The following is a 25,952-nucleotide window of genomic DNA, read 5'->3' on the forward strand; positions in this document are numbered from 1 at the left end:
AATGCTTACTACTTTATAGCTACTTTGCAACTATGTACATAGCATGTTAGCTAACCCGCTGTTACGGATACAGTTATCCTGTGTGTGTGTATCCTGTGTGTTTCTTTTCTCTCCTTCTCCCCTCACAGGTGAAAATCATCACTCCCCAATCAGTCAATCATCAATCAGAAGACACACCTCCTCCTGTTTCCTACCCTATCACAGTTCCTTTCCCTTTCTCCCATCATTTGTTTGCTCTGGAGCTCAATCTCTCTGTAAATGCCATGTCTGTAGGTCTCTGTGTTTCACTCTCGCTTTGTGTCTTAACCTCTCTTTTGTTTGAGCACCTCCATAGCACTTTGTCATCACCTGTGAGTATTGTTTTTGGTTATGGTGTTTGTTTGTTGCTGGTGGGAAAAGGGGGAAACCAAGACAAGTCGCCCATGGGCATACACTACCCCACTGTATTTTTGGTTAGTTAGCTGTTGTTAAAGTAGGCTAGTCTAGCTTAGGGGTGTTTTTGTATATTTATTGTTTCTTTCCTTGGGTCCAGCTCAGCCCCTTTTCCTGCTCCCCCCCCATTACCGTGTGTTTATAAATAAACCTGGAGTTTGACGGTAGATTTCTGTTGTCGTGGTTATTTCGTTCACACTTTTTTACTTTGTCACAATTATAATTTGCATGAGTTATGTTACGGGTCTCATTACCATCCCCCCTAGACTGTCGGGCCAAAAGGGATTCGTAACACCCGCTTTGCATTTCATAACATACTGTACACTTTGCAAATGTGTAACTTATTGTACGAATTGCAATTTGTAACATGTCATTCGAATTGTAATTCGTAACATATCATATGAAATGGATGAGGGACATTCACAAATTAATATATTCCATACGTAAATGTAACGTAAGTGTACACTGTTGGCACCTGCTGGTCAAAAGAATTTAGAACAGCCAAATTATTATAGATGACGTCCCACACGCTGTAGCACGTGTGCAGAGTAGCCTTTTTGTCTTCTACCAAAACCATCAGGTGGTTGTTAGACGACACAAAGCTTTGGACATCATTGATCACTTGCTTCTGATAAAGAGATACAGGCATCGCCACACTGCTTTGAAGTACACTGACAAGCGACTTTGAAACATGCCGGTATCAAACATAACATCACTACATTGCAGTACTCAAACTGTGGTGATTACCAACTGAGAAAAACTTTTATGAGTTCATTTTACTTCTGTCTCAGTGTTTGTCTGGGCAGTGTCTTAACGTCATTCTCAGAGCTGTAAGGTTTTTTTGCCTTAAAACAGGTTTTAACAGGATTCCTAAGACCTTTTCTGAGATGCTTTGTGAATATGGGCCCTGGTCTCAACTCCACTCCGCATTGGTGCAGCTCATCATAAAGTTCAGTCCGCTAGGTTTGTGAAGACATTCAATGTATTCCAAGTTATATGATCCTGTAAAAATGGTAAATGAAATTATACAATGATACAATTTCCAAACAAAACAGTAGGATTATATTAACACAATACACATATACTGAACAAAAATATAAATGCAACAATTTCAAAGATTTTACTGAGTTACAGTTCATATTAGGAAATCAGTCAATTAAAATACATTTATTAGGCCATTAATCTATGGATTTGAAATGACTAGGCAGGGGTGCATCCCACTTGGGAGCCAGGCCCTGCCAATCAGAATATGTTTTTACAGACAGAAATACACCCCTCTCCCCTCTGGCAACAACTCTGGTGGACATTCCTGCAGTCAGCATTCCATTTGCACGCTCCCTCAAAACTTGAGACACGTGTGGTATTGTGTTGTGTGTCAAAACTGCACATTTTAAAGTGGCCTTTTATTGTCCCCAGCACAAGGTGCACCTGTGTAATGATCATGCTGTTTAATCAGTTTCTTGATATGCCAGACCTGTCAGGTGGATGGATTATCTGGGCAAGGGAGAAATGCTCGCTAACAGGAATGTAAACAAATTTGTGCACAACGTTTGAGATAAATAAGCTTTTTGTGTGTATAGAACATTTCTGGGATTTTTTATTTCAACTCAAGAAACATGGGACCAACACTTCACATGTTAAATTTATATTTCTGTTCAGTGTAGTTCAAAACGATGTGTTTGCTTGGTGTCTATCAATGACTGACTGCAACATATTAATCTGTTGGTCCAGTACAGGTAACCACCAGGTGTCACAATAAACAAAATATAAGTGTTTTCTAAACATATTTATTTTCCCGAAATAATAGTCTCTCTACATTTCATACACAACTTAAACGCATTTTATTTTCTATCGAAATGGTTCTAACAATTATATTTACATGAAAGAGTTCTCTGCTTTCAGGACGCTCAGAAAACATGCAACAGAAATGCACTTGGCATTTTCACCTTGAACATTTGAAACCACAGGGGGGCGATGCGCTCACACTCACAGAGGAAAGTTGAACAACCTCCGGCTCAATTGAAACACTGTGAAGGATTTCGAAAGCGAAAATGTCTAAGTGCTTTACAACTCGTATCACCTCTGGTCGGATAGTAGCCTACTTCAATAGACGATCAGGATGCTCTGCTCACAAGGACCTTGGGACTCTGGCGGCAGCAGGTGAGACGAACAGCATCTATAGACCTGTTGCCTTATAGGATGGACCTACACAGATTAAATATTTGCTAGACAGAATAATACTTGTTACCAGATTAATATTTGACTCAATCATTTAAAACAATCTTACGTGTTTTCTTTTAAATACCTAAAGAGAATTTGAAAATAAAAATGAAGTCTGGATTTATTCAGATGCTGAGGAAGAGGAAAGAGGTGAGTTTCTCTCTATTTCTTATATGTGTTTCTATGGTTTCTGCCGAGGGTCATTCGTTCTTCCTATCCTAGCAAGGTTATTCCCTGCAAGAGTTTAAATTAAATGACGAATAAATAATTTAAGTTGTATTTATTTATGGGAATTCCATTTCCCTTGCTTCCTGAATTAAAGTATGTAGAACCCAATTCTCAAATAGAGTTAGGACCAACCATGCTATCCACGTATGAGGCCCTTATCCTGACAGCTACCTGTTTCTCTCTCCCAGCTCATTCCTCTGATCGGCATTGTGGCATTGGCTGCTGTAGGAGCCACCTCTACCTCACTCTACTTCCTATTTACAAAGAATGATGTCATGTGAGATTTGATGTATTTTATCATGTATTTGCTGTACATTGTTATGGCTTCCTGGACCCTAATAAACCTAGTACTTTACTAAAGCATTTTTAGTATTTTTAGTATAGGGTAAGATTTAATCTTGGTCTGGGGAATCTGCATTTTTTTTTTTTGCATGTGCATGATATTTCCTTGTGTTTCTAGTAATGGGTACGATTAGAAACTTGAAGTACTAACCTGGTATGATCTAGTTTTAACTGTAGCCCCATGCTGATTTCATTAAATGAATTTGTTTATCAGTCTCTGACAAGCCTGCCCCTTTAACTTTATATTTCGATAAAGACAAACCCTGGCATAGCAGGCAGAGATATATTCTGTTTTAATCATTTCTCTAACTTTCTTTCAGTTTAAATAAAAGCACAAACCCTGAACCCTGGGAGAGACTGGACCCATCTAAACCACAGAAGGTGATTGATAACATTATAAACACTTTTTATGTCTGTCTATTTCTAACCTATCTGTTAGTATTGACATTTTCTTGCTTTTTTGGGCTTAATTAGTGTGCTGTGTATGCTTTACATTATAAACACTCTTCATATGCTTAGTTATTTCTGATAGTGGACCACTCTAAGTTGATATTGGTATGGGTATTGAGACCACTCTGTGGGTAATGTTATGGGTATAGGTTGTGTGCCAATACAGTGGTTCCTCCTCTATTCTGCTGAGTCACACAACAGAGAAACGTTGCCAAGTAGGACTATAACTTACCATAAAGGGCTGGGCACCCATCGGGGGGCGGGACGTCTCCCATTTCTACTGTCATCTAAAAGTAATTTCAACTGTTATCTAAACATCTGTATTCACAGTTGATTCTTTGCATGGGGACCTATTGATAAAGGAGGCAGATGCAGTAGGGATGATTTGATGCCCTTTGGGATTGATTGACTGTGGATGTAGTATGAAGCAGCAGGGTTGGTGTCAATTCCATTTCAATTTTGTCAATTCAGGAAGTTGACTGAAACTGTAATTCTAATCAAGCAATGAGGAAAACTGGAACTTGAACTTTACTTGACTTTGTCAATGGACTAAATCTAAATGGAATTGACCCCAACGCTGGTGAGTATTTGTAGTAACATTTGACCGATAGTGTTATTGTTGTTGTTGTGTAAATGGGTGTGGTTTTCTCCCAACTGCAGCTGGTCACTATCAACCAGAAATGGAGGCCCATTGAAGAGCTGGAGCTGGTGAAGAGTATGACCAAGTGATCTCTCTATCTTTCTATTTCTCTCCATTCTCTCCCATTCCTCCTCCCTCCATCCTGAATGAGAGCTGCCTCCTTGCCCTTCCTGCACCCCTTCCCAGTCTAGCAGAATCCTTTCTGCCCAGACTAGATTCTCTGATACTTAGTGTGCGGAAACACTTCTGCTATACTGGTGGGGTATCACTGTGCTCAGTACTGTCCTCAGGACTGAGGATGTCCACAGCAGTAGTGTTACTTACATCGCCAGGCTGTAAAGAGTAAAAGCTTTTGTCTTCACTGTAAACCAGCTGTCTGTCTGTCCCAGTGATGTTACTGCACTGTACTGCACTATAGCTGACTCTAAATGAGACCACAGCTGTTTGTTTGTGAAACAAACTGTATGTGTGTGTGAAATAATAATTATTGCAATAAAAATGTACCATTGCTCGTGTTATTAATGAGGAGTTAAGTATGTCCATTCTGGTGGTTGTTTTCAAAAGCTTGTGTCCCCAACTATCATCAAGGTAACTTTATCACAGCTCTGTCTGGCTTCTCTCTGTCTCTGTCCCCAGAAGTGTGTCTGATGGAGACATTAACCTGTGTAACAAAAGCCCTTGTGCCAAACTGTCCATAAGGTGACATCATAGTTCTGTCTGGCTTCTGTCTGTGTCCCAAAATGTCAGTCTAGAATTAGTATTCAGAAAACATTATCGCCCATGCATTGTCTTGACTGATGGAACAGTCCTAATGCACTAGACTGGGCTGCTTGGAGCCAATCCCTCTCTTAACATAATTACTGATTACAGTAATCAGGCAAAGGGAGAGCAGGATGGGGATAGAGTTACTCTTAAGACACTGTGTGTGTCTGTTGTGTCTGTGTGCAGAGACAGTCCTCTTACAGATTGGTGGAGCAATAACACCTACATGTCCCTCTCATAAAGCGTTATTATTATATCACCACTTCTGCATGCATACACTGAGTGTACAAAACATTAGGAACACCTGCTCTCTCCATGACATAGAATGACCAGGGGAATCCAGGTGAATGACCCCTTATTGATTAACTGTTGAATCCACTTCAATCAGTGTAGATGGAGGAGACAGGTTAAAGAAGGATTTTTTATGCCTTGTTACAATTGAGACATGGATTGTGTATGTGTGCCATATAGAGGGTGAATTGGCAAGACAAAATATTTAAGTGCCTTTGAACAGGTTATGGTAGTAGGTGCCAGGCGCACCAGTTTGGGTGTGACAAGAACTGCAACGCTGTTGTGTTTTTCATGCTCAACAGTTTCCTGTGTGTATCAAGAATGGTCCACCACCTAAAGGACTTCCAGCGAACTGTGAAGAGCAACAGACGGGCTACAGTTAGTCAACTGACAGTATTAGGAATGTGTTCCTAATGTTTTGTACACTCAGTGCATGTGTGTGGTACAGAGATGAGGTCGTCATTCAAAAATCATGTTAGACACTATTAGTGAGTCCATGCAACTTATTATGTGACTTGTTAAGCACATTTTTACTCCTGAAATGATTTAGGCTTACCATAACAAAGAGGTTGAATAGTTATTGACTCAAGACATTTCAGATTTTCAATTTTAAATAAATTGTATACATTTCAAAAAACAATTCAAATTTTTAATCTATTTAAATTCAGGCTGTAACACAAAAAAATGTGGAAAAACTCAGGGTGTGAATGCTTTCTGAAGGCACTGTAGCTGCCATTACCACAGATGAGCATGTGTCATTTAACCACTGGGTGAGCCTGGACAGGTAGACTCCCTGTGAGAAAAAGTCTGAACTCTTGTTACCTCGCTACCCATATATCAACAGATATTTCTCTATAACCATATCAATTTGAGATCTCAAGTAAAAAAGACTCCATATTACCTTGAGGTAACCAATGATCTGATATGACTGGATGGGTGAAAGCTATACAACAGAACCCTTGCTTACACCCATTCGATTGTGTGAGATCTTACCTAGAGGAAAGAGGAAAGAAATAAAAGGTGCACATGTAAAGGGTTTGAATAGGGTCTGTGTGTGTACGTGACAACAGTCTCACATACCCATATCCTGCCCCTGTCTTGTGATCAGGAAGTCTAGCTCATTGTGACTTAGGCGTCTGCTCCGCTCCATAACCAGGGCGGAACTCTCAGAACACTGACTGTGTTTCCTCTTGGTTATTGGGATAGGCAGGGTTTGTATCCGTTCTAAACTGATCACCCAGGCCAAGAGCAGAGTGCAGTGCTAAAGTTTTATGGTGCTCCAGAACAAAATGTCAGGTGGAGGTTGTAAATCTCTCGTCTGAGGGAAATGTAAACAAGAAGATTGCCTAACTAACCATGAACTGATTTGCTCTGTTGCCTAGAAACCAGACTAGTCACAGTGTGGTGGATATTAGTATAGAAGGAAAACAGGCTAGTCAAGTGTAGTGGTTATCAGCATGAGTGTTTGCTTCACTTCTTCCTAACTGTGACACCTAGGCTAAAGTCTGGACAGAACACACCATACTGCTGACAACTACTCCATCTAGTGGTGGTAGTGTAATACAACAGCACAAACAGTACCTCACCACTCTAGTCTTCCATAGAAGCAGAAGAGACCACAGACAGCACTCTTGTCCTATAATATATCAGTCAATGTCAAAACCCGAATGTATGACCTCTGTCATTACCAAATTATAACTAATCATGTTAATCTGACTCACGTCTCTCTGCCTCTTCTCACAGGGCACACACTGGTTGAATCAACATTGTTTCCACGTCATTTCAATAAAATCACGTTGAACAAACATGGAATTGATGTTGATTTGAAATCTGTGCCCAGTGGGGTCCTTGTATCTAATAATGTATCAACTTTTTAGGTGAGTTTTCAAAATACTATATTTATTATTTCAGAATGTACTAACAGGTTCTTCATTCACGTGTTTCCAGTTAACATATCTTCCAGGTGAGACAGTGACTGACAGTTATGCTGCATTGTTTAGTAAAAGAAAGCATGAGTGACAGACACAAAGACAGATCTCACTCTCTCTGTCTCAGTCTAGTGATAATTTAACTCAAGATTGATAACCAAGGCTCATTCACAGACAAACTAATAGCTGATCATGTGATCAATGACTGGCCAGTACTGCATCCTGAGGTTATGAAGGGAATGGGGAGCCTGGTGGAAGGAGCTATAGGAGGACGGACTCATTTTAATGACTGGAATGGAATAAATGGAGCTGAGTCTAACATGTGCTGTCCACATACTGTACACTTCCATTTATTCCATTCCAGCCATTACAATGAGCCTGTCCTCCTGTAGCTCCTCCCACCAACCTCCTCTGGAAGGAGGAGGTACCACTTAGAATACATTCTAAGTACCACTTAGAATGCAATCCCAATAAATAGTCTGCATCCACATTTTTTTATTCTAGGCGGTGGACTCTCTGCAGTTTGTGCAAGTGTGTGTAGCCCTATTCCTGTGAGTCAGGACCTGCTTGATGCAGCTGGTCAGGCTGTAGGTATGGAGCAACAGGTGTCGGGCCTAGGCACACATAGAGAGCGTTAGGACATTGTCTGTTTCTCAATTAATCTTTCCTCGATTCCTCACATCCTCTCTCCTCTCTTGATACCTCCTTGGCATTTTCTCAATTGGATTTCCTCGATTCCTCACGTCCACTCCCTCCTTCCTCTCCTTGCCTCCTTTTGAAGAAGTCTACAGGTAATCGAGGAGGCGAGGAGAGGAAACTTGGAAACAAATTGCTTGCATAAAATTAGACTCCTTCTCCACTAGCAAATTATAAATTATATGTACATAATTGCTTGCATGCTTTTCTCCTCTGAGAAAACAATTTTAAAAAATGACATCAACACATACACTGAGTCTACAAAACATTATGAACTTGTTCTGTTATTTCCATGAAAGACTGACCAGGTGAATCCAGGTGAAAGCTATGATCCCTTATTGATGTCACCTGTTAAATCCACTTCAGTCAGAGTAGAAGAAGGGGACAAGACAGATTAAAGAAGGATTTTTAAGCCTTGAGAAAATTAAGACAGGCATTGTGTGTGTGCCATTCAGAGGGTGAAGAGGCAAGAGAAAATATTTAAGTGCCTTTGAATGGGTATGGTCGTAGGTGCCATGCACACTGGTTTGAGTGTAAAGAACTGTAATGCTACTGGGTTTTTCACACTCAACAGTTTCCTGTGTGTTTCAAAAATGGTCCACCACCCAAAGGACATCCAGCCAACTTGATACAACTTTCGGAAGTGTTGGAGTCAACATGGGCCAGCATCCCTGTGGAACGCTTTCGACACCTAGTGGAGTACCATGCCTCGAAGATTTTATGTTTTGTACACTCAGTGTATAATGGTCATGGAATTAGTATAATGCATTTTAATTTACAAAAAACGTAGCCCAAAAAATGTCTGCTCACTACACAGGTAAAGTAGTGCATGAGAGCGCTATTGAGAACACAGAAGGTGATACTTTGAAGATGGTGACACGGTAGAAATGTAACAAAATTAACAGTGTTTTATAGACAAACTGAGCAAGGTAATGATTGCGTCTTAGCATGAATGTAAAAAAGCACTATTGCTAACACATACAAGTACGAGCTCTCATCATTCAGAAATACCAATAGACCTATTCCACTCCAAGATCACTCTGCTGAATGACAATACAAGAGGCACGAGGTCATACTGTAGTACCTGGTGGTAGGCTATGTGCAAAAGCGTGTTCATAACCTATGGCACACAGCATTCACTTGCTGCAGATAGCCTTGGACATCTGTTTAGTGGGAATCTGTCATGCTACAGATAGCCTTGGACATCTGTTTAGTGGGAATCTGTCATGCTACAGATAGCCTTGGAGATCTGTTTAGTGGGAATCTGTCATGCTACAGATAGCCTTGGAGTTCTGTTTAGTGGGAATCTGTCATGCTACAGATAGCCTTGGAGATCTGTTTAGTGGGAATCTGTCATGCTACAGATAGCCTTGGAGATCTGTTTAGTGGGAATCTGTCATGCTACAGATAGCCTTGGAGTTCTGTTTAGTGGGAATCTGTCATGCTACAGATAGCCTTGGAGATCTGTTTAGTGGGAATCATGCACCATGGCCTATTTATGCATCTCCTCACCGGCATAACCCCACCCCCTGCTGCCAGAGAGAGAGTGTGAGGAAGGAAGCCTCTGAGTCAGCACTCCGCACAGCCTTAGTGGAACATGCCCTCATATTGCAGACACGTGAACCCAGATAGAAAGGCAACGATGAGTCCACCTCTCTGTCTCTCTCTTCTTAGGTAACACACAGGTTCCTGCTTGATGTGTGTGGGCTACTCCATCCTAACAAATGGCTTTCATAAGTGTTGTGTTGATGTGGCTAATAAGATTAAGATTCAATTCAAACACAATAACTACAACAAAGTTTCTTGTCAAAGTATCCAACACAACAACTTGTACTACACATGTTCTGCAGCTTGACATGGTCACATGTCTTTTGTACTGTTTGGCTGAGCTAGCCAAAGAAGCTGTGACTGCATAGTTTTCCAGCTTCAAGGATGATGGCTTCTGGGCCTCTTTCTGTATCTAGACTATACTCTTTGGCTGTAAGGAGGCACTTTAGGCTACTTGGTGAGTGAAATGAAGACGTGCAGCTGTGTAGTGAGGCCTAATACAACTCAAGCAAACAAAAGACACTGCTGTTTTCATGCAGCTGCCTGTTGTGAAGCGACTGACATTGATCGTTTCTCACCTTGACACAAACACACATACCCACACATTTAGTGTCAGGTTGCCTTTTACTGAAGCTGTACCATGGGAAGAGCCCGGTTTCCAGATATAAGTGACCGACTGATGTCCCTTTTCGACATAAGAGGAACCCATAGTCTTGTTTCATTCATATCAAATGACTATGATAATGTTGTAGCTCATCAGAAAATATGAATTGTGTTTCACAGAAATTAGAGGTAAACTTATCCCACTCTTTATCTGACTGTGCTGCTGCTCCAGTTTCAACTGTTCTGCCTTATTATTATACGACCATGCTGGTCATTTATGAACATTTGAACATCTTGGCCATGTTCTGTTATAATCTCCACCCGGCACAGCCAGAAGAGGACTGGCCACCCCACATAGCCTGGTTCCTCTCTAGGTTTCTTCCTAGGTTTTGGTCTTTCTAGGAAGTTTTTCCTAGCCACCGTGCTTCTACACCTGCATTGCTTACTGTTTGGGGTTTTAGGCTGGGTTTCTGTACAGCACTTTGAGATATCAGCTGATGTACGAAGGGCTATATAAATACATTTGATTTGATTTGATTTATGGGTCTGATGGTGCGACAGTGCAGCTGCTAGTGACCCCAAACAGTCTCTTCAAAATGTACTTTGAAGAGAGATAACTGTTTCGTGGTGAATAATAACATTGAATGTAATTGTGTGAAATACACTCTTAGAAAAAAGGGTTCCAAAAGGGTTCTTTGGCTGTCCCCATAGAGGAACCCTTTTCGGTTCCAGGTAGAACCATTTTTGGTTCTAAGAGCGTAGACACTGATATGTGAAGTACTGACTGAATTCAGCATAAGAGAAGCAAAGCATGTGGCAGCATAATCTGCCAAACATTAAAGGATGGTTTTCCAGCCAAAGATTTAGACTACTAGTCCTGAATTAAAAAAATACTTTACTTGGAGATTCTCCATTGAGCACACTTTAAGTCCAGGACTAGGCTTAATCTGGGTGAGGGAGACCATCCCTCAACCCTTAAAGGCCCAATACAGCAGGATATGTTACCTGAAAACTAGCTGTTATTGGCAGAGAGGTTTGGAACTTTGTTTGTTATTGGTCTATTAACTTTACCACTTGGAGGAAAGCCAAAACTCCACCCATGCAAAACCTGCTGAAATTTCAGCAGTCTCCTTTTCAAACAGCTCAAAATCAAATCAAATCAAATTTATTTATATAGCCCTTCGTACATCAGCTGATATCTCAAAGTGCTGTACAGAAACCCAGCCTAAAACCCCAAACAGCAAGCAATGCAGGTGTAGAAGCACGGTGGCTAGGAAAAACTCCCTAGAAAGGCCAATACCTAGGAAGAAACCTAGAGAGGAACCAGGCTATGTGGGGTGGCCAGTCCTCTTCTGGCTGTGCCGGGTGGAGATTATAACAGAACATGGCCAAGATGTTCAAATGTTCATAAATGACCAGCATGGTCGAATAATAATAAGGCAGAACAGTTGAAACTGGAGCAGCAGCACAGTCAGGTGGAAGTTGAAACTGGAGCAGCAGCATGGCCAGGTGGACTGGGGACAGCAAGGAGTCATCATGTCAGGTAGTCCTGGGGCATGTTCCTAGGGCTCAGGTCAGTTGAAACTGGAACAGCAGCATGGCCAGGTGGACTGGGGACAGCAAGGAGTCATCATGTCAGGTAGTCCTGGGGCATGGTCCTAGGGCTCAGGTCCTCCGAGAGAGAGAAAGAAAGAGAGAAGGAGAGAATTAGAGAACGCACACTTAGATTCACACAGGACACCGAATAGGACAGGAGAAGTACTCCAGATATAACAAACTGACCCCAGCCCCCCGACACATAAACTACTGCAGCATAAATACTGGAGGCTGAGACAGGAGGGGTCAGGAGACACTGTGGCCCCATCTGAGGACACCCCCGGACAGGGCCAAACAGGAAGGATATAACCCCACCCACTTTGCCAAAGCACAGCCCCCACACCACTAGAGGGATATCTTCAACCACCAACTTACCATCCTGAGACAAGGCTGAGTATAGCCCACAAAGATCTCCGCCACGGCACAACCCAAGGGGGGGGGCGCCAACCCAGACAGGATGACCACAACAGTGAATCAACCCACTCAGGTGACGCACCCCCTCCAGGGACGGCATGAGAGAGCCCCAGCAAGCCAGTGACTCAGCCCCTGTAATAGGGTTAGAGGCAGAGAATCCCAGTGGAAAGAGGGGAACCGGCCAGGCAGAGACAGCAAGGGCGGTTCGTTGCTCCAGAGCCTTTCCGTTCACCTTCCCACTCCTGGGCCAGACTACACTCAATCATATGACCCACTGAAGAGATGAGTCTTCAGTAAAGACTTAAAGGTTGAGACCGAGTTTGCGTCTCTGACATGGGTAGGCAGACCGTTCCATAAAAATGGAGCTCTATAGGAGAAAGCCCTGCCTCCAGCTGTTTGCTTAGAAATTCTAGGGACAATTAGGAGGCCTGCGTCTTGTGACCGTAGCGTACGTGTAGGTATGTACGGCAGGACCAAATCAGAGAGATAGGTAGGAGCAAGCCCATGTAATGCTTTGTAGGTTAGCAGTAAAACCTTGAAATCAGATTGAAAACAGCTCTTACACTAAAAGGGCATTATCATAATTTTCACAATCTCACAGTATTATTTCAACCTCATAGTGTAGAAATAGCATATAAACACAGAAAAAACAGGTTTTTGACTGCACTGGCCCTTTAAAACAGCCCAGCTCTAACTTTTCTATATTTTTCAGCCTTTTACATTGAAAGATGTGAAGGTAAAGTGAGGGATACTTGCAGAAGTTCCCTGCAAAGGCGAAACCCTAACTTCAAGTACCCGGGTCCTTCATCGTATGTTTAGAAATGTAGAACACGGCATTGAGGATATCGGCCTTTGAGTAATGACCTGACGGATCTGGGCTATTTCCCCTGGGCCAGAGGGCCTTCCTCCACAGTGCTGTGCTTTGCTGAGGAGCTTTTCCACCCAAAGTTGATAAACACGCACACAGAAAATGATTAAACATGCTCCACATTTTTCCTGTTTTAAGATGTTGCAATGCAAACTGTGTCCTATAAATGTGTTTTTTATGCCCAAGCTGAAAATCTATTTTAGATACCTCCCTGATCGTTTTAGACATCGATTTAGCTGAGATTCCACTTCACAGCATCTGAGCAAGCATATAATGTATAGCGCACATACTTTTCATCCGCTACCCCCGAAAAGTTTTAGCCTAGTTTTTAAATGACTCTTTAAGTGCAAGTGGCCAACCATTTTTTTTTTTTACAAACTTGCAGGAGTCAACATCGTGCTTTTAAGCTGTACAGGGGGGCAGAAGCTGCTATATATCATATCATTCATGTAGTCATTCTGTACTACATGAAACTGAATGGTGGAGCAGAAACATGGAAACAACATTTGTCTTCTTGACCCAAAAGACCTTGACCTTAGCCTAGATGCCATAAGTAGATTTGCTCATTAACCTCTTATTACAAAGGAAATTCACATGGACATTTTAGGAGATGGATTGGTTGTGGATCATATCAAACTCACAAGCATTTCACTACACCCGCAATAACATCTGGTAAACACGTGTATGTGACCAATACAATTTGATTTGGTTTGATCACGACAGGTGTGTTGTAGATATCCTGTTGAACACCAAAGATCAGTTCCTGGTGATCCAGGATTATACCATTTTGATGACACCACTCCACAGGTCGATAAACACTGGTATTTCTCATTGGTAGAATCATCTGAGAATTTGATTGCATAAGTGTTTTGGAACAGTTGCATAATAAACAGCTCCCTCCAATGTGAAATCCTGACTAAAATATTGAGACTCAAGGTTATAGCACAATCTGACAGTGCTGAAAGATGCTGTGGACCAGCTCTGCACCTAGGTGTTTATATGTGTTAATGATAAAAGCCATCTGTACTCACTGTACCATGCAAACCATCCACAATTTAGAGTTGATGTGTGATGCATTAATCTACTTATATTTGACTGCTGATTCATTCATACATTTTTATGTAGACATTTTGTACAGGATAATCCCCTCTTTGAGAGAGTCCCTAATTGCATGTAACCACAGATCTGCAACAATAATAATTTGGTGGGTGCTTATAATTATTTGTCCTATTTTTGTGTATTTCCCAACTCCACCTGAGACACCCTCGGAGTGACATCACGGGTTACGTTATCCCTATCCCAACCGTATCATTTCGGGTGAAAACTCAAACACTGGCATTAGAACTAGTGAAATTAAAATAGGCTACTTAATGCCGCCATATTGTTTTATAATAGCATTATACACACAATGTGCTATATGCTACATAATTTGTTATTTGATGTCAGTCAAATGTAGGCTACTTTTCAATAAAAGGTTGTGTGCTTAATCAGAAAATGCCTCCAAGGTTCAAATATATTTAATGGGTTTAGGCTACAGCAATATGCTACACTCATGGTTAACTTATAAAGATGCATCTTTTGTAAGTCTCTAGCTGTAGGAACACGTCCATCTATTGATCTGCAGCCTATGATCACTCAGGAGAGTGTGGCAGGGTGCCACCTGGATGACGTGCATGAAAACCACGCCTGTCCCAAACTCCTCGCCCACTGCTAAATCCATAGACCGTATTCTCCAAGATTTCTGAAAGGACGAAGTCAGGGTGGACGATACCAGACTGGCAAACTAAATTATACATAATAAAACGTTATATATCCTGAGTAGTTGTAGGCTAGGTTCTGTATTTATTTATAGTTATTAAAATATTACCTACACGTGTGCTCGAGACATGTAGGCTGGCTAACATAACCCAGGCTTTGAATTGAACTTGCTGGTGATGATGCTCGTGGATCATGACTGTTCTGGGACTGATGTTCGGTTGGTTCGTCAGCTCAACAAGGGTATGAGGATTCAACCAGGGATATGCAACGGGGGGACCGAGCAGCAACGGGCATGTAAAACTGGAGACGTCAATGAACATATTGTTTGTCTGCAATCTCAGGATGAAACGGAACGGGTGTGTCCTGGAAGCCCAGCACTGGCGACAGACACGCGGCTATCCTCCTGTTCCACAGCAGGTAAAGTCCAAAGACAGCATTGTATATTTTTTTCTGTAAGGTTTTCAAAGTAGGCGACAATAGATTAATGAAAACAAACGAATACCCCATTACACAGGAGCGCTTATATCTGATTCTGTAGATAAGTGTTGGTGCATGGGTGGTGATACAATGTAGCAAAATGTACAGTGTACTACAATTTACACTAACATTCCACACTAACTTTAAATTAACAATTTAAGAGCAGCCATAAGCAAGTACACAGAGGCTTAATATAAATCATGTATAGTCCTGATGAAGCCTAAATGTGATTGTTTTTGTATAGGCCAACTCTTAGAGTTAATAAAACGTTAACATTTTCATTTCCCTTGATGACCCAGATTTAATTGGTTATTTCTCAGCTCATCAGCCTTAGGTTTCAGGGTTAATGTTTTATTTGACTGGGTGACCCTCATAATCGTAGCCAGCAAAACTGCTCCCTATTCGCATTCATCCATTATGGAGTCATTGACATGCATGCACACCAGTATTCCAATGTGACACCAAGTGTGGAAATACAAGATGTGAGTCTTTTTAAACCTTTTGCATTATGTTATCTGAAGTAGGCCTACGTCATTTTTTGTAAATGTTGGCACCCTTTCCCCTCAATATAATTAGTAACGTTTCCAAAATGTTAATGCCTTTTTGGCTAATGAATGACCATTGCATCTTTTGAGCAGTCTGACTCGAACATAGGTCTTGTAGTGGACGTGGAGACAGTATTGCAATTTAGGACCTATCTAGTGTGCCTTTACTTTAAATACACATTGGATAGTTAGGCAAAAATGTTTTCAGTCCATTTTCAGTGGCAACAACAAACATCCTCCTGAATTAAAGGAACCATGTATCTCTGAGTACAGTATTGATTATATTGCATCACTTTCCCCAACCCAGACACAAAAGTCCATCCAAAAACAGACGTTATTTATTTAGTACGTTTCAGCAGCCTCTGGCAAGATTTAGCTAATCAAACCAATGGGGGCGTTTTTGTCTTCTGTTCTAAAACACAAAAATGTTCTCCCAAGAAAGTCCAAAGCAGTAAATCGACTACTGTGTGTGACCTTGCATGGGATATATCCAGGTTATCTGGGGAAAATAAACATGTTCTTGAAGGTTGAGTGTGATGTGAGAGTGGCTCTGATCAAGGGCAACCAATGATGATGTTGTCTTTCCAGACCGTGAACCAAGCAGTGGCAGTTACAACGTCTCCACTGGAACGGGAACCTTTTACAGCTGCGTCAGTCAGATCACCATCGGTAATTGTACTTTACAGAATGTCTTACTCTATATCCCAAAGAGACCGCAAGGGGAGGCCATATTTGGTTTGGCAGGAAAAAGTCACGCTGAAACTTTCAAGAAATGTTTGGAAAATAGACCCTGTGTGAAAACGCTGACCACACCAAGAAATCAGACATTTAAAAAAATATGTCTATCCTTTCAGGTAGAAGTAGACAAGATCCAATATCATGTATCTTTCACACCTGCACATTATCAATTCCTCAGGTGCTGTATGTGGAGTTCTTGACAAATGAAATTGATATAGAGTAGCCTAGATAAAAAGCTAATGTTTAATGGATGCATGGATGAGTTTTTGACCAGGCACAAGTCATCCACAGATTGATCATTCTAAATGTAGCACACATGCTTTACCTTGAGCCGCCTCTAGTCTTCAGAAAATGACAAATCAATAGCCTTTCTCAATAAGCTGCCTTCAGAGGAGTCAATATACCCCCTGGATGAGCGTGATTTAAAATCTTTCCCCATTGTTTGGCCAGGATAGGGTACTCTGCATCACTATGGGTCCCCTAAAGTGCTAATTGACAATCAGTTCCCCCTTAATTCAACTTTATTGGTTCGTTGTAGTCTTTACTCTAGTAAGGGCTGTTGATTATTGGAAATGAATAAGCGTATTATAGCCATGGACAATTCCTGGATTACAAGCAAATGGTGTTCTAAAGTGATGAGTTACATCTAATCAAATTTATTGAATTGATTTATTGATGCAGACTATTCGCCTGGTCAAACATACTGACTGCTGCACTCACCATTGTTTGAATTCACTTATTGACCAGGCCAGCTGATCACAGCCCATGATGAATCTATTTTACTGTAAACAAATTGACAGGACTTCCAGCCTGCTTATAGGGAAGGACGTTCAACAAGCACTTGCACAAATTACTGACGATTGGCTGAGAGAAATTGATAATAAAAAGATTGTGGAAGCTGTTTTGTTAGACTTCAGTGCTGCGTTTGACATTATCTATCATAGTCTGCTGCCGGAAAAACGTATGTGTTATGGCTTTACACCCCCTGCTATATTGTGGATAAAGAGTTACCTGTCTAACAGAACACAGATGCTTCCTCTCCAACATAATTCCCAGGGCAGCTGTCTAGGCCCCTTCTTTTTCAATCTTTGCTACTGATATGCCACTGGCTTTGAGTAAAGCCAGTGTGTATGTATGCGGATGACTCAGCACTATACACGTCAGCTACTACAGCGAGTGAAATCACTGCAACACTTAACATAGAGCTGCAATTAGTTTCAGAATGGGTGACAAGGAATAAGTTAGTCCTAAATATTTCAAAAACTAAAAGCATTGTATTTGGGACAAATCATTCACTAAACCCTAAACCTCAACTAAATCTTGTAATAAACCATGTGGAAATTGATCAAGTTGAGGTGACTAAACTGCTTGGAGTAATCCTGGATTGTAAACTGTCATGGTCAAAACATGTAGATACAACAGTAGCTAAGATGGGGAGAAGTCTGTCCATAATAAAGTGCTGCTCTGCCTTTTTAACAACACTATCAACAAGGTAGGTCCTACAGGCCCTAATTATGTCGCTCTTGCACTGCTGTTCAGTCGTGTGGTCAGTTGCCACAAAGAGGGACGTCAGAAAATTACAATTGGCTCAGAACAGGGCCCTTAAATGTACACCTTCAATGTTTTGTTACCCTTCCCCAGATCTGTGCCTCAACACAATCCTGTCTGGGAGCTCTATGGATAATTCCTTTGACCTCATAACTTGCTTTTTGCTCTGACATGCACTGTCAACTGTGGGATCTTATATAGACAGGTGTGTGCCTTTCCAAATTATGTCCAATCAATTGAATTGACCACAGGTGGACTCCAATCAAGTTGTAGAAACATCTCAAGGATGATCAATGGAAACATGATGCACCTGAGCACAAGGGTCTGAGTATTTCTGCTATTTTTTTTGTGTGATATATATATTTATATTTAAGTTGTTAGTACTTTTTACCCCTTTTTCTCCCCAATTTCATGATATCCAATTGGTAGTTACAGTCTTGTCCCATTGCTGCTACTTCAGTACGGACTCAGGAGAGGCATATTGGGCTACAATATGTAGATTGATGAGGAAAACATTCAATTGAATCAATTTCAGAATAACAAAGTGTATAAAAAGGGAAGGGGTCTGAATACTTTCCGAATGCACTGTAACTGATGATTTAAAAACAGATAATAATACACCTTATGGAACAGCGGGGATGGTGAAGAGACACACACACACGCCTACACATTATAATACACCCACTCTACTCACACATGGATTCTGTATTGTAGATTTGTGGTAGTAGAGTAGAGTAGAGCCTGAGGTAACATACTTAATGTGTTGTGAAAAGTGTTATGAAATGTAATGTCATGTATATGTTGCCTTAATGCAATTTATTTTTTTACTTTGAGATGTGTGTATTGTTGTGAATTGTTAGATACTACTGCTCTGTTGGAGCTAGGAACACTTGCATTTAGTTAGATACTACTGCTCTGTTGGAGCTAGGAACACTTGCATTTAGTTAGATACTACTGCTCTGTTGGAGCTAGGAACACTTGCATTTAGTTAGATACTACTGCTCTGTTGGAGCTAGGAACACTTGCATTTAGTTAGATACTACTGCACTGTTGGAGCTAGGAACACTTGCATTTAGTTAGATACTACTGCTCTGTTGGAGCTAGGAACACTTGCATTTAGTTAGATACTACTGCTCTGTTGGAGCTAGGAACACTTGCATTTAGTTAGATACTACTGCTCTGTTGGAGCTAGGAACACTTGCATTTAGTTAGATACTACTGCACTGTTGGAGCTAGGAACACTTGCATTTAGTTAGATACTACTGCTCTGTTGGAGCTAGGAACACTTGCATTTAGTTAGATACTACTGCACTGTTGGAGCTAGGAACACTTGCATTTAGTTAGATACTACTGCTCTGTTGGAGCTAGGAACACTTGCATTTAGTTAGATACTACTGCTCTGTTGGAGCTAGGAACACTTGCATTTAGTTAGATACTACTGCTCTGTTGGAGCTAGGAACACTTGCATTTAGTTAGATACTACTGCTCTGTTGGAGCTAGGAACACTTGCATTTAGTTAGATACTACTGCTCTGTTGGAGCTAGGAACACTTGCATTTAGTTAGATACTACTGCTCTGTTGGAGCTAGGAACACTTGCATTTAGTTAGATACTACTGCACTGTTGGAGCTAGGAACACTTGCATTTAGTTAGATACTACTGCACTGTTGGAGCTAGGAACACTTGCATTTAGTTAGATACTACTGCTCTGTTGGAGCTAGGAACACTTGCATTTAGTTAGATACTACTGCTCTGTTGGAGCTAGGAACACTTGCATTTAGTTAGATACTACTGCTCTGTTGGAGCTAGGAACACTTGCATTTAGTTAGATACTACTGCTCTGTTGGAGCTAGGAACACTTGCATTTAGTTAGATACTACTGCTCTGTTGGAGCTAGGAACACTTGCATTTAGTTAGATACTACTGCACTGTTGGAGCTAGGAACACTTGCATTTAGTTAGATACTACTGCTCTGTTGGAGCTAGGAACACTTGCATTTAGTTAGATACTACTGCACTGTTGGAGCTAGGAACACTTGCATTTAGTTAGATACTACTGCACTGTTGGAGCTAGGAACACTTGCATTTAGTTAGATACTACTGCACTGTTGGAGCTAGGAACACTTGCATTTAGTTAGATACTACTGCACTGTTGGAGCTAGGAACACTTGCATTTAGTTAGATACTACTGCACTGTTGGAGCTAGGAACACTTGCATTTAGTTAGATACTACTGCTCTGTTGGAGCTAGGAACACTTGCATTTAGTTAGATACTACTGCACTGTTGGAGCTAGGAACACTTGCATTTAGTTAGATACTACTGCACTGTTGGAGCTAGGAACACTTGCATTTAGTTAGATACTACTGCTCTGTTGGAGCTAGGAACACTTGCATTTAGTTAGATACTACTGCACTGTTGGAGCTAGGAACACTTGCATTTAGTTAGATATTACTGCTCTGTTGGAGCTAGGAACACTTGCATTTAGTTAGATACTACTGCACTGTTGGAGCTAGGAACACTTGCATTTAGTTAGATACTACTGCTCTGTTGGAGCTAGGAACACTTGCATTTAGTTAGATACTACTGCACTGTTGGAGCTAGGAACACTTGCATTTAGTTAGATACTACTGCTCTGTTGGAGCTAGGAACACTTGCATTTAGTTAGATACTACTGCACTGTTGGAGCTAGGAACACTTGCATTTAGTTAGATATTACTGCTCTGTTGGAGCTAGGAACACTTGCATTTAGTTAGATACTACTGCACTGTTGGAGCTAGGAACACTTGCATTTAGTTAGATACTACTGCTCTGTTGGAGCTAGGAACACTTGCATTTAGTTAGATACTACTGCTCTGTTGGAGCTAGGAACACTTGCATTTAGTTAGATACTACTGCTCTGTTGGAGCTAGGAACACTTGCATTTAGTTAGATACTACTGCTCTGTTGGAGCTAGGAACACTTGCATTTAGTTAGATACTACTGCTCTGTTGGAGCTAGGAACACTTGCATTTAGTTAGATACTACTGCTCTGTTGGAGCTAGGAACACTTGCATTTAGTTAGATACTACTGCTCTGTTGGAGCTAGGAACACTTGCATTTAGTTAGATACTACTGCTCTGTTGGAGCTAGGAACACTTGCATTTAGTTAGATACTACTGCACTGTTGGAGCTAGGAACACTTGCATTTAGTTAGATATTACTGCACTGTTGGAGCTAGGAACACTTGCATTTAGTTAGATACTACTGCACTGTTGGAGCTAGGAACACTTGCATTTAGTTAGATACTACTGCTCTGTTGGAGCTAGGAACACTTGCATTTAGTTAGATACTACTGCACTGTTGGAGCTAGGAACACTTGCATTTAGTTAGATATTACTGCACTGTTGGAGCTAGGAACACTTGCATTTAGTTAGATACTACTGCACTGTTGGAGCTAGGAACACTTGCATTTAGTTAGATACTACTGCTCTGTTGGAGCTAGGAACACTTGCATTTAGTTAGATACTACTGCACTGTTGGAGCTAGGAACACTTGCATTTAGTTAGATACTACTGCTCTGTTGGAGCTAGGAACACTTGCATTTAGTTAGATACTACTGCACTGTTGGAGCTAGGAACACTTGCATTTAGTTAGATATTACTGCACTGTTGGAGCTAGGAACACTTGCATTTAGTTAGATACTACTGCACTGTTGGAGCTAGGAACGCTTGCATTTAGTTAGATACTACTGCTCTGTTGGAGCTAGGAACACTTGCATTTAGTTAGATACTACTGCTCTGTTGGAGCTAGGAACACTTGCATTTAGTTAGATACTACTGCTCTGTTGGAGCTAGGAACACTTGCATTTAGTTAGATACTACTGCTCTGTTGGAGCTAGGAACACTTGCATTTAGTTAGATACTACTGCTCTGTTGGAGCTAGGAACACTTGCATTTAGTTAGATACTACTGCTCTGTTGGAGCTAGGAACACTTGCATTTAGTTAGATACTACTGCTCTGTTGGAGCTAGGAACACTTGCATTTAGTTAGATACTACTGCACTGTTGGAGCTAGGAACACTTGCATTTAGTTAGATACTACTGCACTGTTGGAGCTAGGAACACTTGCATTTAGTTAGATACTAGTGCACTGTTGGAGCTAGGAACACTTGCATTTAGTTAGATATTACTGCACTGTTGGAGCTAGGAACACTTGCATTTAGTTAGATATTACTGCACTGTTGGAGCTAGGAACACTTGCATTTAGTTAGATACTACTGCTCTGTTGGAGCTAGGAACACTTGCATTTAGTTAGATACTACTGCTCTGTTGGAGCTAGGAACACTTGCATTTAGTTAGATACTACTGCTCTGTTGGAGCTAGGAACACTTGCATTTAGTTAGATACTACTGCTCTGTTGGAGCTAGGAACACTTGCATTTAGTTAGATACTACTGCACTGTTGGAGCTAGGAACACTTGCATTTAGTTAGATACTACTGCTCTGTTGGAGCTAGGAACACTTGCATTTAGTTAGATACTACTGCACTGTTGGAGCTAGGAACACTTGCATTTAGTTAGATACTACTGCACTGTTGGAGCTAGGAACACTTGCATTTAGTTAGATACTACTGCACTGTTGGAGCTAGGAACACTTGCATTTAGTTAGATACTACTGCACTGTTGGAGCTAGGAACACTTGCATTTAGTTAGATACTACTGCACTGTTGGAGCTAGGAACACTTGCATTTAGTTAGATACTACTGCTCTGTTGGAGCTAGGAACACTTGCATTTAGTTAGATACTACTGCACTGTTGGAGCTAGGAACACTTGCATTTAGTTAGATACTACTGCACTGTTGGAGCTAGGAACACTTGCATTTAGTTAGATACTACTGCTCTGTTGGAGCTAGGAACACTTGCATTTAGTTAGATACTACTGCACTGTTGGAGCTAGGAACACTTGCATTTAGTTAGATATTACTGCTCTGTTGGAGCTAGGAACACTTGCATTTAGTTAGATACTACTGCACTGTTGGAGCTAGGAACACTTGCATTTAGTTAGATACTACTGCTCTGTTGGAGCTAGGAACACTTGCATTTAGTTAGATACTACTGCACTGTTGGAGCTAGGAACACTTGCATTTAGTTAGATACTACTGCTCTGTTGGAGCTAGGAACACTTGCATTTAGTTAGATACTACTGCACTGTTGGAGCTAGGAACACTTGCATTTAGTTAGATATTACTGCTCTGTTGGAGCTAGGAACACTTGCATTTAGTTAGATACTACTGCACTGTTGGAGCTAGGAACACTTGCATTTAGTTAGATACTACTGCTCTGTTGGAGCTAGGAACACTTGCATTTAGTTAGATACTACTGCTCTGTTGGAGCTAGGAACACTTGCATTTAGTTAGATACTACTGCTCTGTTGGAGCTAGGAACACTTGCATTTAGTTAGATACTACTGCTCTGTTGGAGCTAGGAACACTTGCATTTAGTTAGATACTACTGCTCTGTTGGAGCTAGGAACACTTGCATTTAGTTAGATACTACTGCTCTGTTGGAGCTAGGAACACTTGCATTTAGTTAGATACTACTGCTCTGTTGGAGCTAGGAACACTTGCATTTAGTTAGATACTACTGCTCTGTTGGAGCTAGGAACACTTGCATTTAGTTAGATACTACTGCACTGTTGGAGCTAGGAACACTTGCATTTAGTTAGATATTACTGCACTGTTGGAGCTAGGAACACTTGCATTTAGTTAGATACTACTGCACTGTTGGAGCTAGGAACACTTGCATTTAGTTAGATACTACTGCTCTGTTGGAGCTAGGAACACTTGCATTTAGTTAGATACTACTGCACTGTTGGAGCTAGGAACACTTGCATTTAGTTAGATATTACTGCACTGTTGGAGCTAGGAACACTTGCATTTAGTTAGATACTACTGCACTGTTGGAGCTAGGAACACTTGCATTTAGTTAGATATTACTGCACTGTTGGAGCTAGGAACACTTGCATTTAGTTAGATACTACTGCACTGTTGGAGCTAGGAACACTTGCATTTAGTTAGATACTACTGCTCTGTTGGAGCTAGGAACACTTGCATTTAGTTAGATACTACTGCACTGTTGGAGCTAGGAACACTTGCATTTAGTTAGATACTACTGCTCTGTTGGAGCTAGGAACACTTGCATTTAGTTAGATACTACTGCACTGTTGGAGCTAGGAACACTTGCATTTAGTTAGATATTACTGCACTGTTGGAGCTAGGAACACTTGCATTTAGTTAGATACTACTGCACTGTTGGAGCTAGGAACGCTTGCATTTAGTTAGATACTACTGCTCTGTTGGAGCTAGGAACACTTGCATTTAGTTAGATACTACTGCTCTGTTGGAGCTAGGAACACTTGCATTTAGTTAGATACTACTGCTCTGTTGGAGCTAGGAACACTTGCATTTAGTTAGATACTACTGCTCTGTTGGAGCTAGGAACACTTGCATTTAGTTAGATACTACTGCTCTGTTGGAGCTAGGAACACTTGCATTTAGTTAGATACTACTGCTCTGTTGGAGCTAGGAACACTTGCATTTAGTTAGATACTACTGCTCTGTTGGAGCTAGGAACACTTGCATTTAGTTAGATACTACTGCACTGTTGGAGCTAGGAACACTTGCATTTAGTTAGATACTACTGCACTGTTGGAGCTAGGAACACTTGCATTTAGTTAGATACTAGTGCACTGTTGGAGCTAGGAACACTTGCATTTAGTTAGATATTACTGCACTGTTGGAGCTAGGAACACTTGCATTTAGTTAGATATTACTGCACTGTTGGAGCTAGGAACACTTGCATTTAGTTAGATACTACTGCTCTGTTGGAGCTAGGAACACTTGCATTTAGTTAGATACTACTGCTCTGTTGGAGCTAGGAACACTTGCATTTAGTTAGATACTACTGCTCTGTTGGAGCTAGGAACACTTGCATTTAGTTAGATACTACTGCTCTGTTGGAGCTAGGAACACTTGCATTTAGTTAGATACTACTGCACTGTTGGAGCTAGGAACACTTGCATTTAGTTAGATACTACTGCACTGTTGGAGCTAGGAACACTTGCATTTAGTTAGATACTACTGCACTGTTGGAGCTAGGAACACTTGCATTTAGTTAGATACTACTGCACTGTTGGAGCTAGGAACACTTGCATTTAGTTAGATACTACTGCACTGTTGGAGCTAGGAACACTTGCATTTAGTTAGATACTACTGCACTGTTGGAGCTAGGAACACTTGCATTTAGTTAGATACTACTGCACTGTTGGAGCTAGGAACACTTGCATTTAGTTAGATACTACTGCACTGTTGGAGCTAGGAACACTTGCATTTAGTTAGATACTACTGCACTGTTGGAGCTAGGAACACTTGCATTTAGTTAGATACTACTGCACTGTTGGAGCTAGGAACACTTGCATTTAGTTAGATACTACTGCTCTGTTGGAGCTAGGAACACTTGCATTTAGTTAGATACTACTGCACTGTTGGAGCTAGGAACACTTGCATTTAGTTAGATACTAGTGCACTGTTGGAGCTAGGAACACTTGCATTTAGTTAGATATTACTGCACTGTTGGAGCTAGGAACACTTGCATTTAGTTAGATACTACTGCTCTGTTGGAGCTAGGAACACTTGCATTTAGTTAGATACTACTGCTCTGTTGGAGCTAGGAACACTTGCATTTAGTTAGATACTACTGCTCTGTTGGAGCTAGGAACACTTGCATTTAGTTAGATACTACTGCTCTGTTGGAGCTAGGAACACTTGCATTTAGTTAGATACTACTGCTCTGTTGGAGCTAGGAACACTTGCATTTAGTTAGATACTACTGCTC

General features: G+C 41.1%; 2 protein-coding genes across 6 annotated transcripts in view; both read left to right on the top strand.

The window, feature by feature from the left end:
- Positions 1-2,461: 2,461 nt before the first annotated feature.
- On the top strand, positions 2,462-4,834 carry LOC109896594 (normal mucosa of esophagus-specific gene 1 protein). Of its 2 annotated transcripts, XR_004204352.1 has the most exons (6): positions 2,462-2,592; positions 2,744-2,802; positions 3,069-3,157; positions 3,543-3,603; positions 4,144-4,252; positions 4,333-4,834. XR_004204352.1 is itself a non-coding variant. In XM_020490873.2 (5 exons), exons 1-5 carry the CDS (start codon positions 2,484-2,486, stop codon positions 4,399-4,401), a joined length of 387 nt encoding a protein of 128 aa, XP_020346462.1. In that variant the 5' UTR covers positions 2,467-2,483; the 3' UTR covers positions 4,402-4,834. The 2 variants fall into 2 exon arrangements, 1 of the variants encoding a protein (XP_020346462.1); XM_020490873.2 differs by lacking the exon at positions 4,144-4,252 and having other exon boundaries at positions 2,467-2,592.
- Positions 4,835-14,699: 9,865 nt separating this feature from the next.
- The window catches only part of LOC109896266 (anoctamin-4), a 50,216-nt gene continuing 38,963 nt past the window's right edge, over positions 14,700-25,952 (top strand). Inside the window, exons 1-3 of one of the 4 annotated variants that reach the window (XM_031797690.1) lie at positions 14,702-15,016; positions 15,118-15,193; positions 16,387-16,467. In XM_031797690.1, the coding sequence (XP_031653550.1) occupies positions 14,969-15,016; positions 15,118-15,193; positions 16,387-16,467 (205 nt within the window). In that variant the 5' untranslated portion in view covers positions 14,702-14,968. Of the gene's footprint in view, positions 15,194-16,386; positions 16,468-25,952 lie in introns of all 4 variants that reach the window. The other 3 variants (XM_031797688.1, XM_031797691.1, XM_031797689.1) reach the window with 3 other exon arrangements.

This window comes from Oncorhynchus kisutch, linkage group LG19 (genome assembly GCF_002021735.2).
Source record: "Oncorhynchus kisutch isolate 150728-3 linkage group LG19, Okis_V2, whole genome shotgun sequence".
In the NCBI taxonomy this organism is placed as follows: domain Eukaryota; kingdom Metazoa; phylum Chordata; class Actinopteri; order Salmoniformes; family Salmonidae; genus Oncorhynchus; species Oncorhynchus kisutch.